This window comes from Belonocnema kinseyi, chromosome 3, assembly GCF_010883055.1.
Source record: "Belonocnema kinseyi isolate 2016_QV_RU_SX_M_011 chromosome 3, B_treatae_v1, whole genome shotgun sequence".
Lineage (NCBI taxonomy): Eukaryota > Metazoa > Arthropoda > Insecta > Hymenoptera > Cynipidae > Belonocnema > Belonocnema kinseyi.
Window position 1 is genome coordinate 12,622,411 of NC_046659.1, and position 17,327 is coordinate 12,639,737.

General features: G+C 35.2%; 1 protein-coding gene across 1 annotated transcript in view; it reads left to right on the plus strand.

The window, feature by feature from the left end:
• The window catches only part of LOC117170369 (testis-specific serine/threonine-protein kinase 4-like), a 75,425-nt gene that overhangs the window by 20,508 nt on the left and 37,590 nt on the right, over nt 1-17,327 (plus strand). Inside the window, exon 2 of the mRNA XM_033357124.1 lies at nt 3,223-3,308. Coding sequence (XP_033213015.1) covers nt 3,223-3,308 — 86 coding nt within the window. The remainder of the gene's footprint in view (nt 1-3,222; nt 3,309-17,327) is intronic.

Sequence of the window (17,327 nt, forward strand, 5' to 3'; positions counted from 1 at the left end):
GTGGAGGAATTATAACAGGGGTTAGGGATGGATTAGAGGAAGAAGTTCATAGAGAGCGAGAGGGGGAGGGCGTGCAAATGAGGGCTGTAAAGATAGAAGGGGTGATGTATAAGTTTGTGACTGTGCACAATAAGGATGGAATGGAATGGATTAAAGAAAGGGTAGAAAACTTACTAGGGGAGAGATATGAGGGTATAGTGGTAATGGGGGAAGACTTTAATGCGAGAATTGGGCAGGAAGGGGGCCTGTACCAGAAAGGGGAGGGCTTTGAAAGAAAATCGAAGTATAAAATAATAAATAAAGAGGGTGAGATTCTAATTGACTGGATGGAGGATAGAGGGTGGGCGGTGGCGAATGGTATGATTAAAGGGGACGAAGAGGGAGAATACACGTATGTGAGTAAGAGAGGTGTATCTGTGATAGACTACGTGATTATGAATATGCAAGGGTTTGAGGAGATAGAGAAATTCGCAGTGGAGGAAAGGGTGGAATCAGATTATCAGCCCTTGAGTTTGTGGATACAGGGGGAGGCTGGCGAAACGTAGGCTGGGGAAGAAGGGTCGTTAGCGGAGAGGATTTCATGGACGAGAGAGGCGATAGAGAAGTATCAGGAGTAATTGGGCAACGTAAGCTTTAAGGGGTAGTCCGGTGACGAGAAATGGGAGGATCTACAAGAGAAAGTGAAAGGTTGTGTGCAAAAGAAGCTATTTAGGAAAAAGAAGAAAGGAATGGTAAATCCGTGGTGGGATAGGGAATGTGAAATGATGAAGAGAAAGGTGAAGAAGAAGTACAGGAAGTAGAAGGAAGGAACCGCGAAAAGGGAGGAGTACGTAGAAATCAGGAAGGAGTTTAGGGCGATGTGTAAGAAGAAAGATCAGGAAAAAGAAAAAGAGCTGGAAGAGGAGTTGAGAAGTGTTAAGGCAGAAGGGGACGTGTGGAAGATAATTAATAGGTTTAGGAAACGTAGGGTGGGGATAAGTGAGAAGATAGGGAGCGACGAATGGAGAAAATTTTTTAAGGATTCATTTCAGGGGCAGATACTCGAAAAAGAGATGAGGGGATTAGAAGAAACAGAGTTAGATGAAGAGGAGCTGAACGACAAGGAGATAGAGAAGCAGAAAGGGAAGTTGAAAAAATCGAAGGCAGCAGGGATTGACGGGGTAGAGAACGAAGCGTGGCTGTTTGGCACACAAGAGGTAAGGCAGAGGTTGAAGGGGGTAGTGAAAAAAGTTTGGAGGGGGAGGGATTCCCAAGAGGGTGGAGAGAGGGGTTGATCGTACCACTGTATAAGAAAGGGGTTAGGGAGAGGCAGGAAAATTATAGAGGAATTACGCACATGAATACTGCGTAGAAAATATACGCAATGGTGTTAGCAGATAGGCTGCGAAAGGATGTTGAGGGGAAAAGAATATTGCTGGAGACGCAGGCGGGCTTTAGAGAGAGAAGGAGCATTATCGACAATTTTTACGTCTTGCAACACGTGGCGGATAGAGAATTAACCAAAGAGGGTGCCAAAGTGCACGCGTTTTTTGTAGATCTAAAGAGCGCGTTCTCGTCAGTAGATAGGGTGAGGTTGTGGGAGGCAATGGAGGAGAGGGGAGTGACGAGGCGCCTGATCGAGAAGGTAAGGGAGGTATATAAGGAGACGAAAGATAGGGTGAGAGGAGGGGAGGGAATCTCTGAAGGATTTTGGATGGATAGGGGGTTGAGACAAGGGTGCCCGTTCAGCCCAACGCTTTTTGCAAATTTTTCTTAGAAATAGGTGACTCAGTCTAAGAAAAGTAAAGAAATTCATTTTCACGTTGGGTCGTCTCAGAAAGGTTGATATACAAATATGAAGAATAGGAATTAAATGGTTCAGCCTAAACGCTTGTCGCTAGAGTAACGAGAGGTTCGACCGTTAGGTACTCAGTGTAAGAACGCGTGGAGAATCGGAGGTAGAGTACAGAAACGAAAAGAAGATCGAATTATAAGGAAAGTAAGAAAAGTAAACAGAGATTCCTCTTACTTTTCATAATGTAAAATACGCGTTGTAGAATCGTCGTTAGATATTCCATTAATGCAGCTCGAAATAGATAATGTAATATAATGATAAATTAGCATAAAAAAATGTTTTACTTATAATAACGGTACTGAATTTATTTTCTAAATTATGTTATTGCTTGTACGGTCACTTACAAACATAATCGAACGCTCAAACGCTATGATAGATCGCACCCGCTCGGGATTCGAACCCTACCTGAACAACCTAAAACCTAAGTCTATATCAGACGCTCTAACTAATGACGCTAATGTATCGCTTAAATTTTGTTGAAAAAAGCTCTACCAAGATTTCACGCTTATAAGCTATGGCTAAAAGAGGAATATATTTTTGTTCTATTTTTTCGTTTTACACATTTTATGTGGACAGGTGGATTTACAAATGTTCCATGAAAATATTTCAATTTAATTAATTTAAATTTTAAAATTTATATGTTTAATTTAAATATTCATTTAATTTGTAATAGATGTTCATATTGTAAAGCTCGAAAACTAAATGGATGATTTATTACTTTCGGATGTATTATAAGTAAAAAGTATTCAAATTTAAATTTAATTTTCTAGCTTAAAAAAAAAATCAAATTATTACAGTTTTAATAATCTTATTTAGTACAAATCTGACACTAAAAACAAAAGCAGCTAATACAAACAATTTATTGGAGCATTCGTATTTTTAAATGGAGGCCAAAAAATTACAAGTATGATCCGAAAAATAAATTGTGGAAGCTCGGTTGATGATAGCGGTTAAAAGTGCAATCTTCAGTTTCAACCAAAAATAACGTATAATACATTATTGTGCTCAATTGTAAGAAAATGAGTTTGACAAGAAAAATTTAACCAATTGCAAGTAAATCATTCAAGAATTTGGCGGTTCAAATTTCGTGGGTTCTGAAAATCGTTTTCAAACATTGACTGAAAGTTTATTCTTTAATTTCAAAACATAACGAAAACTTGCTCTCGAAATATGAGAATGATGAATACGAATAAAGAAGAGTTTATAGAAAAAACTTATTCTGTTCCGGGAAAATAAAGATTTATTGTGCAGGTATCGCACCCTAACTGTTATAAAATTAGTAAAAGTGGCTTTTAATAGAAATTAAGGATTAAAGATTTTAGTTTTGAATTTGATTATAATACAAAATACAAATCACACTAATGGAAACAAAAATACGATGTTTACAGGTGCAGTCGGGAATAGAACGAACTTGTGAAATGTCGGCGATAATGCAGACCTATTGCGCATGCATGATATTGGTGGTAGCTTTCAGGTACAGAATCCCAGAAGGCCCGCGGACTCAACGTTTTTTGCTATTACGAGCGTCTCTATGTGCCTCGAATATTTGATATCGCACGACGTATCGTATTTCGACTCTAAGCTTATTTATAAGTAGTAATATATTTTAACGAGGGTTTACTAAATAAGGTGCCTTTTACAAAATGTACTTTATTGAAATGAATAAAAGTAAGATCTATATCACATTCAATTTTATTATTCTATTAAACAGTTATTTATGTATACAGGAATTATGTGATCTAGTAATCAGAACTGAACAGTTTATAAAGGGTACCTGTACTCGATCAATAGCCACTAGTACCTTAATAATCTGTAATGTAATAGAGCACTCTTCATGAAAATTATTTTTTGATTTTTCTCCGTGCAGTGACAATCCAAGTCCACATATTTGGCATAAAATTTTATATCCACAGAAAAATGATTACGCAGTTTTGTAATTAATTTTTTAGAAAATGTGACACACATACACTTTTTTGCACAAATAAAAATTAAAATATAAAGCCAAAAAACGCACGATACGAAAAAAAATCAGGACAAATGAAACTTTGTTTTTTCAAAGCCCTACAAGATTATCGTACCAACTTTTTAAATTTTCTTGAAAACATGAAAATTCATATTTTCACCGCACAAAAAATAAGGAAAAAAAAAATTCCATTTTGCAGTTAAACTATGCAAGATACAAAGAACTATGAACAGAACAAAATTATGCACTTAAAAGGAATCAAAAAGTTTGTTATAAACGATTTTTTGATATAACACGTAGATTTGATCTATTCGTAAAAGCAAAATTAAAAATAAAGAAGTTAAACTTTTGAACAAAAAGACGCAAGGTATGCAAATAATGCATAAACAAAAGTTTCTCTTCCAAAGAAGAGTTAGAAATTTGTCAACAGTATCTACAAATTTGCTTCGAACCGCTTTTACGCCAGGATGCGTATTTTTGGTTTAAATCGTAAAAAATAACCTTGAAAGTAAGCAAATTAATTTGATGAAAAAACTACATAAGTTGCAATGAAATGTTTGATAACGATTTTTTTTTATAGAGATGATATGCAATTATAAATTTTTCAGGATAGCTGAGCAGTACCAGATCAAGGTATAGAAATACATATAATATGCACATTTTGGACAAAATCGAGTGCGAGGAACGCGATACGCGATGAGAATGTGTTCCTTAAAGCCAAAAGAGCCTTGAAAAAAGAGAATTCAAAATCATCAAATTACAGTTATCAATGCTTTGACCTTTAATTTAAAAGGTCTTTCTACAAATATGGGAGAGGTACAGAAACCAAGCGCATATCGCGACGTAAACATGCAATCCAGGGCGAAGCGCGAGATCAGTATATTATCGACAGCGAAGCGCGAGAATGAACTTCTAAAAATAAATCATATTTTCACATCACTAGATGAAATATTACTAAATTCTTTAGAGTTAAATATTAAAATCTTAGTAGTCAGTGACTGTATTATTTTTAATGGCCTTTTAATTGGGCGAGCGTATTTTTTATTTGTTAAATTTTATAAAATAATGTATTCATAAATTTAATTATTAATTATTTAATATTCAAATACATATATTACCCACCTCAATTTATCATTTCGCTTAATTTTTTTTAACTTAAGAACTTTTCTTGTTGTTCGACAAAGTGACTCATATTTCCATTTCAAAGGAAGCTTGAATTTGTAGGCTGTATTTCTCTACCTCAATATTGTACATCTGCTCCTTGAAAATATTTTCTACAAACTACTGAAATTTTGTGTTTATGGTTATGATGGTATGCTCATTTATAAGACATAGACATAGTTTTCTCATAATTTACAAATTTGAAATGTCCTTAACTTCTACTTTTCTGGCAACATTGGAATCTGCACACATGCGTCGCCAGTACTGCTCAGATACGAATTCGTCAGTCAACAACCATCTTTAACGAGACTAAGATCGGGTTGCACTTATACGTTATTTCGCGCATTAGAATATTTTATTTTAAGCACTCATTTATAATTTAGTCTGCAACGGAAATTGAATAAAGAAAATTAAGCGAATGATACAATTTGTAATAAAGCACCTTCACCCGTGCAAACATTGGTCCTTCGAAGCCGAATTCAGTTAAAATCAGTGAAAAAATTGAGTTATGATTATCGTGAACTTTCTTATAACCACGGACTTGGTAATCAAAAGATGTTACGTGTGCAGCGATTTGTGTGTGACGTATAATAGTGTCAAGACTTTGATACTCTAATTCGCTGTGATTTATATCATTTGAATAGTGGTGAAAATTTCCATTTAATTTGGACTGTAAAATTGAAATATCTATTCTCTTAAACTTTGAACGTTATGGTTTTCAATTTTGAACTCAGAATTGAATATAAATTTGAATGAACATTGAAGCGTGAATTGGTGAAAAGTGCATTTACCACGGAACGAGCCTGAATTCTACAAGAAACAACTGTAGCTGTAGCTGTCGCTGTCTTTCAACTTTAGTTGAGACAAACAGAAGTGTCTAGGACTCTGACACAGCCAACAATTAGAAACAGATCTACAGTACGCAAAAAACGGTGAGTCTTCAACACTAAATTTTCATTCCTTAAAAGTCTTATATTCTCACAAAATGTCTATCAAGTCCCTTGATCAATTAAAAAGCGAACGGTCCGTGATAAAGAGCAAGGTGATTCGCTTTGCAACCTTTTGGAATGGCCCTGATAAGAGCAGTGATAACGTAGGTGTACTTAAGGTACAATTACAAATGTTAGAACTGCAGTATAATGCATTCGACGGAGTTAAGACGCACATAGAGTTCGATCCTAAGAATGAATATGTAGAGTCTCAAGAACGAGAAGAAAAGGAACGCATCGAATTTGAGAGTCGATAATGTGAATTAGTTGCGTTAGCTCGGGAACATTTAAAAATTAAAACGCGTCGTCTCACAAATGCACAAAGTATGGAACGGATATAATCAAGTTCGAGTCGCGAATTGCATTCTCAAATTGCAAGTTCTGGTGATGCGAGCTACCAGTTACCAAGAATGTCATTGCCAAGCTTCAACGGATCTCTCGGAAATTGGATAAAATTCCGCGATTCGTTTAAGGCAATAGTTCACGATAGAGACATTCCAAATACTGATAAATTCCATTATTTGAATCAAGCACTTTCTGGAGATGCAGCTCGAGTAAATCAGTCCTTAGGAATTTCAGGTGTAAACTATAATATTGCATGGAAATCGTTAACGGACCGATACGAAAATTCGAAAGCACTTATACATAATCATGTTCGAGCACTTTGTAAACTCAAGACAGTAGCTAGGGAATCGCTCACCGAATTGCGACAAATTGTGGACGACATGAACAATAATTTGCGCGCGTTAAAGGCATTAAATCAACCTACCGACGAGTGGGACACCTTATTACTGTTTTTAATGAGCGAAAAATTAGACACAAATACTAAACGCGAATGGGAAAGAAAACAAGCAAAGTGTAGGAAAATACCAAAATTCAAGGATTTTAAAAGTTTCAAAGATCAAAGTAAATTTTTGCACCGATCTCAAATAAAAAAGCAAAGTTTACCCACAAACTCTCAAGTTAAATCGAATGCACTAAACCATAAAAAGTCTAGTGGTAATCTTACGTCTCATGTAGCCACAGAAAAATGGCGTGTGCGATGTGTACAAGACCTGACGCAATTTATGAAAATATTTCCATCCCAGAAAGAGTGAACGCGGTTAGAAAATTGCATTTATGTTTTAACTGTCTGTATTCTGGCCATGGAAATAGGAACTGCCAATCAGGATCGTGTAGAAAATGTGCAAAAGGACACCACACCTTACTGCACATGGAATGGACATCTCAGCCTAAAAAACTCGACCAAGATCAAAATTTTGATCACGATGAAGATCCGTATGTTGTGCAATCAACTGAAATTGTGCAGATTCGCGATCGTAAAGAAATGTTCATGAATGTAGGGTTTTACTTGATACGGGATCACAACCGAATTTAATTACTGAGGATTTGTGCCGTAGGCTAGAATTACCTATTTCTGCGATTGCTACGACAATTTCAAGAGTAGAACAGATAGGGCTCAATCTTATTAAAAAGGACGTGTGTACTCATAAGGTCTAAGTTTGGACATTATGAGACTTCACTGCAATGCTTGGTCACATCACGTATCAGTCAATATATGCCTGTCTCGCCAAAGGATTTAGAAAACGTCCAGATTCCTCCTCGTATTCAACTTGCTAATCCAACAATTAAGAATACGCGGGTTGATCTGCTAATCGGAGCTGGGCTGTTTTGGGAATTGTTATGTATAGGACAGATTAGATTACTTCGAGAAGGTTTAGTGCTTCAGAAGACCGTGCTAGAGTGGGTACTAGCAGGAAATCTTATAGCTGTGAAAAATATGAGAAAATGCAAAACGTCTTGTCATCACGTTGTCACCAACCAGCAGTTACATCGACAAATTGAAAAACTTTGGAAATTAGATCAGGTCTCCTCTAATAAAGGCGCAAAGGATCTCGATACAGAAAATGTTTATGAGCAGCACTTTATCGCAGCAACAAAACGCGCTAGCGACCGACGATTTATTCTCAATATTCCTTATTGCGACAAAGTTATAAATCTCGGAAATTCTTTCGAGATCGCAAAAGGCGATTAAGTGCAATGGAACACAAGTTAGAAAAGGATGCACAACTCAAGAACGGATACCTGAAATTTATGAAAGAATGCGAAGCCTCGGATGACATGGTTGAGGTGGCCTCAGATCAAATTAATTCTGATCCTCTAATATATTATCTTCCTCATCACGCGGTGATGAAACCCGATAGCACGACTACTAAGATTTGTGTGGTTTTCGATGGATCTTCGAAAATGTCCTCTGGAATATCACTAAATGAGGTTCAGCACGTTGGACCCACGGTTCAGGATGATTTATTTTCAATTGTGCTGCGATTTAGAAAACACAAAATTATACTTTCAGCAGAAATTGAGAAAATGTACCGTCGCATTTACGTAGACGAAGAGCAACGGAAGACGCAGCGAATCATGTGGCGGTCGGATAGCACTCAGCCTATTAAGATCTACGAGCTGAATACGGTCACATATGGAACTGCAGCAGCTCCTTATTTGGCTAGACGTTGCCTGCGACAACTTGGAGAGGATAAAAAAGAACAACATCCAAACGCGAGTAAAGCAAGCATCTCTGATTTCTATGTGGATGATCATTTGACAGGTGCAGACTCGCTCGACGAAACGCAACTACTCAAGGATGAACTTTCGTCGATTGTGGAACCAGCTGGCTTCTCACTGAGAAAATGGGCGTCAAATTCCGAACGCGTGTTTGCTACAGATGGCTCATTGGATGGAATCCGAGCGATTCAAGGAGATAAGGATCCGAAAACTCTAGGTCTGTCATGGAATATTCAGTCAGATCAACTTAAATACTCTGTAAAGATCCCTGAACATCATACAGTGACAAAACGAACAATTTTGTCACTCATTTCTCAGATCTTCGATCCGCTCGGGCTCATCGGTCCCGCGACTATACGAGCAAAGGTCATTCTTCGAGGACTTTGGGAATTAAATTGGATTGGAATCAATCTTTATCCCAACGAATGCACACTGAATGGGTGGATTTTAAAATGAGACTCAATCATTTAAATGAAATCAGTATTTCAAGACGAATTTTGTGTGAAAACCCTATCACAATAGAACTCCATGAGTTTTGTGACACCTCAGAAAAGGCTTACGGTGCATCAATTTATGTACGTTGCATGAATGCACATGGGGAAATCACTGCAAATCTCTTGTGTGCAAAGTCAAGGGTAGCCCCAATGAAAATGATTTGTTTGCCGAGAACAAATTTAGGAACTCACAAAAGAGGGCGTTTGGAATCACATTTCATCTCCGGAGAATCCAGCTGATATCATCTCAAGAGGAATTGACCCTGCGGAATTAAAGGACTCTGATCTTTGGCGGCATGGACCAGCATGTTTATCACAGGGCTCGAACCACTGGCCAAACCCAACAAACCGAGACCTCGAGGATGCACATGGTAAAAGAAAGTGCACCTCGATTCAAGTTACAATAGAAAAGAAAGGACCTTGTATTTTTGAACGATTCTCCTCTTTTACAGTTTTGACCAGAGTTCTTTCATACGTTTATCGAGTAAGAGATAACTTATCAAGGCCAACAACTGATTTTTTCGCTAAAAATTAGTTTCAGATAAATATAAAACTATAACCATTCTTTTACATATTTTCTTCGTGACCTTAAAATTTGTTGAACGTAAGAACTTTTTTATATTTAAAATATCTGCGGGATGTAAAAGAATGTATATGAACAGCTCTTGCATTTCTCGAAGCTTAAGGCCGACTGTTAGTTCTCGCGCTTCGCGCTCGATTATGTATTGATCTCGCGCTTCGCGCTCGGTCTTTGTATATTCCTCACACTTGTGCACAGATTTTTTTGTAGCTCTGGTCAAAGCATCGACAAAAGTAATTTGGTGATACTGAATTGTCTTTTGTTAAAACTCCTTCAGCTTTAACGAACAAATTCTCATCACGTATCTCGTGCCTCGCACTAGAGTTAGTCCTTCAAATTGGATATTATTTTCATAAATGTCTATTAATGCAATTCATAACACGCATTGATATTAAAACAGACGCAGTTTCATTGTTTCGTTTAAAAAAAGGTGCATTCTTTTTAAAAAATTTGTTATGTTTTTCTTGTGCCGTTTTTTCAAAAACTAAATTTTCTCATTTTATTTTTGGGATTTAAACGTTATACATACGGTCTATATCGCAGTTGTGGTGCTCTATTGCTTCGTTTTCTAATAATTCACTAAAGCCGTCTCTCAAAGCGTTTAGGGTGGAGTGTCTAGTTACACAGCTGGTTAGTGTTTGACGTCAATAATACATAGTTCAATGAAAAAATTTAATGTTTGATTTTTCATTGTTTTGTTACGCTGTGAAAATCTAAATTTTTGATTTTTCAAGATAATTCAAAAATCAACATTTTTCTTCTTTTGACTTTTTTTCATATCGTTCGTTATTTGGCTTAAAATGTTCATTTTCGTGTGTTTTTTGGAATTTTGTAAATACTATAACTCTGGTAAATTTTGGTTTTATAAAAAAAAAATCATTAAGATAAATTGTTCATCTTTTTTAATACTATGAATCTGTGTACACAAAAATTTTCAATCTTTAAAATAAGTGGTCTCGAAAATATTCAAAATTTGCTCATTTGTTGAATTTTTATCCAAAATGTCTAGCTAACGAACTTGGCCTTTATTTTCAGATACCAAAAGAGTGTACCAAAAAAAAAATCCAATCTGTAAATTCTTTCAAAAGTTATCGTGCTAACAAAGTAAAAAAAAACATTCACACAGACAGACATTATTTTTTACATTCCCTGACGAGAATGTGAAAAAGTTCGGAGGTTCAAAAAATGTCAAGGTACAAATAAAATATGTCAAAAAATAGTCCCATCCTTAATTTCTTTAAAAATGATTTGTAGCGAAATTCCTACTGAAATAAAGTACACAAACGTAGTTTATGATTTTCTGATGACTTTTCTAAACTTTCAGTCTAAAATGTTTTGTTCGCTTTCGAGTGCGGGGAGCAATGCGAACACTTGGTCAAATAAAGATTAAATTCTCAATAATTAAAATTTATTGAAAATCAACGGCAAGTTAACATTTTTATACTCGAAGAAAACTCAATACTCCGTGTACTGGTTAATTAAAGTTGTCATCACATAAAATCGATCAAATCTCACTTAGGCGATTTTTTCTGTTATGAGTGACATTTATCAACAAATCATAATATCTCAAAATCTCTCACATACATTTCAATACTTAACATCCGATCGCATTTAGGAACAAACATAAATCCCGCGTAAATTCTAATGTACTATCTCCTTTGATATATCTTTTGCAAAACTCTACCAACAATAATTAAAAAAGCATACCATCTAAAAAGAACACCCAGTTTTAATCAAATATAAGTTTCGAACTTTTCTCGGCACAAGATACCTCTGGAATTCTGGTTGACGTCGCCTATCCTTATTCCAAATCCTTTTCTGCAGCAGTCTCTTCTTTCCTTCATAAATCCAGGAGGTAAATTTAATAATAATGATATTTACAGGCGTCCCCGTGGATATCCATTTTTGTGGCCGTGTGCGTGGCGCACTTTCACAAAACAAATCAACTTCAATTCGAAATTCAAATTCTTTTAAGGAACCAAAACCCATAGCCTCTGGTCACACCGGGCTCCTCAATCAATCTGAATTTTCAGTCCTACTCAGCAAAGATGGTCGCTAAATGTCTTGATCCAGGGGCGTGCTAAGAAGTTGTTAATTTTGTGCCCCCTTATGTGTGATCATTACATAATCCCCCTTTTGGCATTCACGAAACATTGAAAGAAAATGCCAAAATAACCCCGAACCAGAAGATCGTCTCCTTTTTCAGGTTCAGTTGGCTTTTGAGTTCTAGATGTCGTGCCGAAGTACACTGTTTCCAAATCTTAAAGAGTCTTAAAAAATCATGCATCCTGTGAATCAATATTTTTATCTTTTTATTTTACTTATCTCTATCTTCTATTTATATAAACTATACATATTAAAAATAACAGTAATTACTATTGCCAATCCCCCTCGAGGTGGAGGCGAGTCAATCGAAACTTGTGAATTTCCTCTTTTATTGCACTTGATGTATTTGGAATTTTCAGGAGAACCAAGTCATCTAAATCTAAATTAATTCTTGAGATTTTTCTCTGTTGTCTGGTTCTTGATTCCGCTTTCTTCCTCATTCTCTCTCGCACGTTTACCAGTTTTATTTCCTGAGGAATTTCAAATTTATTTTTAATTTTTTAAATTTCAGAAACTTTATCTTATGCGGTCTTTCCGAAATAAAATTCATAAGGTGTTGTTCCCGTACTATCATTAGTGACAACGTTTATACAGTTTTCTACTTTTTAAAGTATTTTACCCAATTTTTGTGTCGGTTAGAGCAATAGGCACTAAAAAAACCTACCGAGCTCTCACATGGTTCTTTCTGCCAGATTAGATTCAGGATGACGAATACTAAAAAAACAAATTTTGAACCCGACTTCCTTTATTGCACTCTTCCATTTTTGCGAAGTGAATTGTGTTCCCTGGAACAAAAGTACTTGCTTCGGTTTTCCATTCTTCTTTAAATATTAACCGATCAACTTTGCCAAACATGACCGACTATTGCCATTTCTTATTGGATAGAGCGTAGCCAATTTCGAGAAAATTCCTTAACCACAAAAATGTGCTTAGTCCCTGCCCTCGATGTTGGAAGCAGTCCGTAAAAATCAACTACAATTAATGCGTTCGGGTTTTCCGGGATAATCGGTTGAAATTCACCTTCCATTTTTATACCCAGGTGTTTTATTTTTTGACATAAATCTCACGTTTTTATCCGCTTTTTCGCATCCTTTTTTGACTTTTCCACTACAGGGTTTTTTCAATTTTCTTAACGATTTTTTGTGTGCCTTCATGTCCGATGTCTTCATGAATTAAGTCAGTTATCGCGTTCTTAGCTCGGTTTGCAATCAACGCACGCTGTCCAATTAGACTTTTAGTTCTGAGGTAAATTATTTTATTTCTAAAGCAATAATTCTCAATTACTTTACCATCTAAAAAACCTTTATATAGTTTTGACGTATCTTTCCTATTTTTTAAATGCTTGACAAATTTTTAATTAAACTGAATAATGGATTAGCATTTCTATTTCTATGATTTATTACTTTTTTATCCATTTCTGCTTTATTATCTAATCCAGATATTGCAAAGATTGTCTCATCTGTTTCGTCATTTTCACCCTGACGGTCCTACTTAAATAGTCTACGGTAACACTATCCACTCCTTTACAGTGAATAATTCTAAATGAGAACATTCATAATAACTTAGATTATCTCATTAGTCTAGAATTATAAAACTAAGATTTGAATAAAAACGCGAGTTCTATGTGGTCTGTATCAATTTTGAACTTTGTCCCAAGAAGATATTTTTTCATTTGGCCAGACCATACACAATCGCCAACAATTCTAACTCGGTTATTGTATAGTTTATTTCGTGTCCCGTAAGACAACTACTCACTAAAGCAATTATTCTTTCGCATCTGTCATCATCGATCTGAAATAATATCGCACTTATGCCTTTTTAGACTCATCTGTTTGAAGACAAAATGGTATATCCAGCATGAAATGAGATAGTGCACCAGATTCTAAAAAATTACGCTTCAATTGCTTAAGCGCAATTTCATGATGATCTTTCCAGGTAAATTTGTTTTTTAAAGTCAATAGCTCAAGAAACGGTTTGACGTAATTCGCGTCTTTTTTCACAAATCTGCTGTAATACCCACTAATCCCAAAAATTGTTTGCAATTGCTTTCGATTTTTTGGAGACGGTACGTCTGTTATCGAATTAATTTTGTCATGGTCCGGCTTAAAGCACTCTGGGGTCAGAATAAAACCTAGACATTTATTTCGTCCTGGCACCAACTCAACTTATTTAAGATTTAGTCCCGCTTCTGCTAGCCTTATGAAAATTTTATCTAAGTTTTGAAGATGTTCTTCAAATGACTCTGACGTGATTAGGATTTCATCGACACGAACAGTCAAAAACTAATCAGTCATTTCCAAGGACGGAATTTGGAGCCCGTGCAAAACCGTTACTAGCCGTTTATATGCTGAAAGAGATTCTAAAAAATTGATAGGCTCTACCGTCTTTTAACCCTAACTTCTCTAGCTTCATATAACCTTCGGTCTTTTTTCTATTGGCACTGGGTAGTTTCTTCTTATTACCGACTTTTAATTTTTTAAACGAATCTCGTGTTCGCAACCTTTTATACACCCCAGCTCGTCTGAAAAAATTCCTTTATGTTTTCTTATTACTTATAGTAATTTCTTTTTCTGGTCATTTGACAGCTTTGTCAATTTATTGACTGATTCTAGAATTTTCTCGTATTTTTTCCTTGAAGATATTTTATCGTTTTTATCCCTCACCCCGATAGAGAAAAGTGGTTTTATTTGATGAGAATTATCATCTACGTTTTTAATTGTGTTGACTGATATTTTGGACTAAAAAATTCGATTTTTTTTGTGCGATTGTATTTCATAATCTTGTTCTTGATCCACTTCTAAAATTTAGTTTACATTTCTGTTCCTCGTTTGATCCTCGTTATTTAATTTATTTGTGTAAGTTAAGTGCTTCTCTTGTTCCGAATCACATCTTGTATTCCGTAATTGATTCTGTGATATTTCTATTCGATTTCAACTTGTTTCGCGATATCATCATTTTTGCAAAAGGTGGATTTTCCGATTTGTTTCTTATTGATCATTTATTGTTTCTTGAGTTTTTCTAAGCCTATCTTTCGATTTTATAGTGAACTTGACAATCAGTTCCGCGAAAACTACATTATTTATAATAACTGTCTGGTTACAATATTTTATATCCACTTTATTGTTTGCACACTAGTTAATGACTAAAATGATATCGAAATTTACTTTGAAAAACACTAATAAAATAGATTCTATATCCTGTTTTTCAATCTTCAAGTTTAACTAAATTTGTTTTTTAATCGTATAAGCCTTCACACCGAACGCGCTATATAATGTTGTATTAGAAACTGGTCAAACTAAAACTTTTTTCTGCTCTAATGTTCTATTTAAATCTTGAGAAATACAATTTACTATCGATCCTTTGTCAATAACCGGTTCTATTTTCTAATTTTTACATTTAGCTTTTTTCAAAGGACATTTGTATTTGATTAATGTATATTCTTTGTCTATTATCTCATATATTTCTCCGTTTAAATCAAAAGTTAGTTCCTCTATAATATTACCGATCCATCGAAATGTAATTGACCCTCTATTTCAGTCGCAATTTAATTTAAATCATGCCTATCGAACATTTCTTCAATTTCAGAATTTACTTCGTCACCACTGTTATTCTCATTATTTTGTAAATCACTATTCATCGCAGCTACCTTATGCCCTCGTTCATTAAATTTATTCTGTTTATTACCCTGACCGGTATATGTATACCACCTTAATAAAAAAGTGTTAGGACTTTATTTTTAAAATAAAAAATACAAGTTTATTCATCATTATCGATATTGTCCCCTTCAAAGTACTCCCCATCGACTGCAACGTACTTATTCCAGCGCTTGATCCAATCCTCAAAACATTTTTTACAATCGGTTTGCGATATAGCCATCAGAGCCATTTTCGATTTTTCCATAACTTCATCTCGGGTGCTGTAACACGTTCCGCGGAGCGGTTTCTTGAGTCGACCGAATAGGAAAAAGTCGCAGGGAGGCAAATCAGGTGAATTCGGTGGTTGTTATTTGGGCTTCGTTTCGTTTTTAGCCAAATGCTCACTAATAGCGATGGCGTTGATGCAAAGTTGATGACATTTTTTTTGGTGAAAAATCGAAACCACATACAAAGATAGATGTACACAATACGGCGTCACATCAACAAATATCAAGGTATCAAGCTGAAGAAGACGAATTGAAATCGGCTGAACGAGAGCGCCACACGGTGACGTGTCCTAAAACTTTTTGTTTAAGGTGGTATCTGCTCTGATCATCGTATACTTTTCGGTTACCTCTTTTCATCGGAAATTCTCCTCTGCCGTTTTGATCATACATTTCGCGATTTGTTTCAGTTTCGTAAATCGTCCTATCGTTATCTACTCTTTCATTGTACCCGTCTCCATTTTCATATCATTTTTCTGTATCAAATCCCTCATATCGTCTATTTCTTTCCCTGTTCCACCCTGAATTACGGTTTATATTATTGTTTCTTTCCTTTTCTCTATTTTTCCCATAAAGCCAAGCCAGTGTTCTTATTATCTGATTGGTTTTCTCACGAACGACCGAGGCCAAAGCATTTTGTATTTTCTTTGGAAGTTGTCTCACTATTGCATAATTACGCCCGTATTCTATCAACGGTGAATCTAAATAATAACCTTGCCAAATCAGTTGGTAGAATAACTGAACAAACGTACCACCTTTTTTTTAATATTCTATTAATGTCTAGATATTGAATTTTTTATTATTTTTTATTTAATATATATATATATATATTTTTTTTTTCTATTCAATGTTTTCTAGGTGTTTAATTTGTAGGTTTTGTTCTAAATCCCACATGAATTCAACAGGATTGCCCTGATACCTATCATAAAACTGCGGAATAGGCAAATCTATTTTACTTTATGATCATATAGCTCTGAACTACACTACCGTTCAAATGTTTAAGTCTACCTCTTTTTTGATGATTGATTAAATTATCTTTATTTTAAATATGTCAAAGCTAAAAAATGTTTTCTCCAAAGGATTAAATGCTATACAAATTCTGTAGAAAATGAGCCCAGGATGAAGCCTATTTGTCTATTTATCAAGAAAATATTGCAAAAGTAGTGTATATTTCAATGTTTTCTTAAATTTTCAATAACTTCCTTAATATTCAATATTCTTTACTGTCCTTGGGCTCATTTTAAAGCTATTTTTTACTGTATCATATCAGCTTATGATTAGAAATCGTGAAAAATGCATGATCAAATTGCAAGGACTTGAATCTGTAATGAAAAAATTGGAAAAATTGCAATATTCTTTGCAGTAACCAAGATATTTTTGTAGAATATACAGAACATATAATCATGAATTTTCTATGAAATTTTCTCAAAATACGAGGGTAGTTCAATAAGTCCTTAGAATGACCAACAGATGGTGCGCGAATCGCTCCAAATCATCTGTTTTCAGTCAGCACCACTCCCGACTAGATATATGGTGCAGTAACAGTCCACATCTTCTGAGTTTACGTGTTTTTATAACCAATTGAAAAAAAACTTGTTCGTTAAGAAAAATGAAAAAAAAAACGAGTTCAGAGCGGTAATCAAACATTTTCATTTAACGGGTTTAACTCCATATGAGATAAAAAATGAATTGGACTCAGTTCATGGCACATCTGCC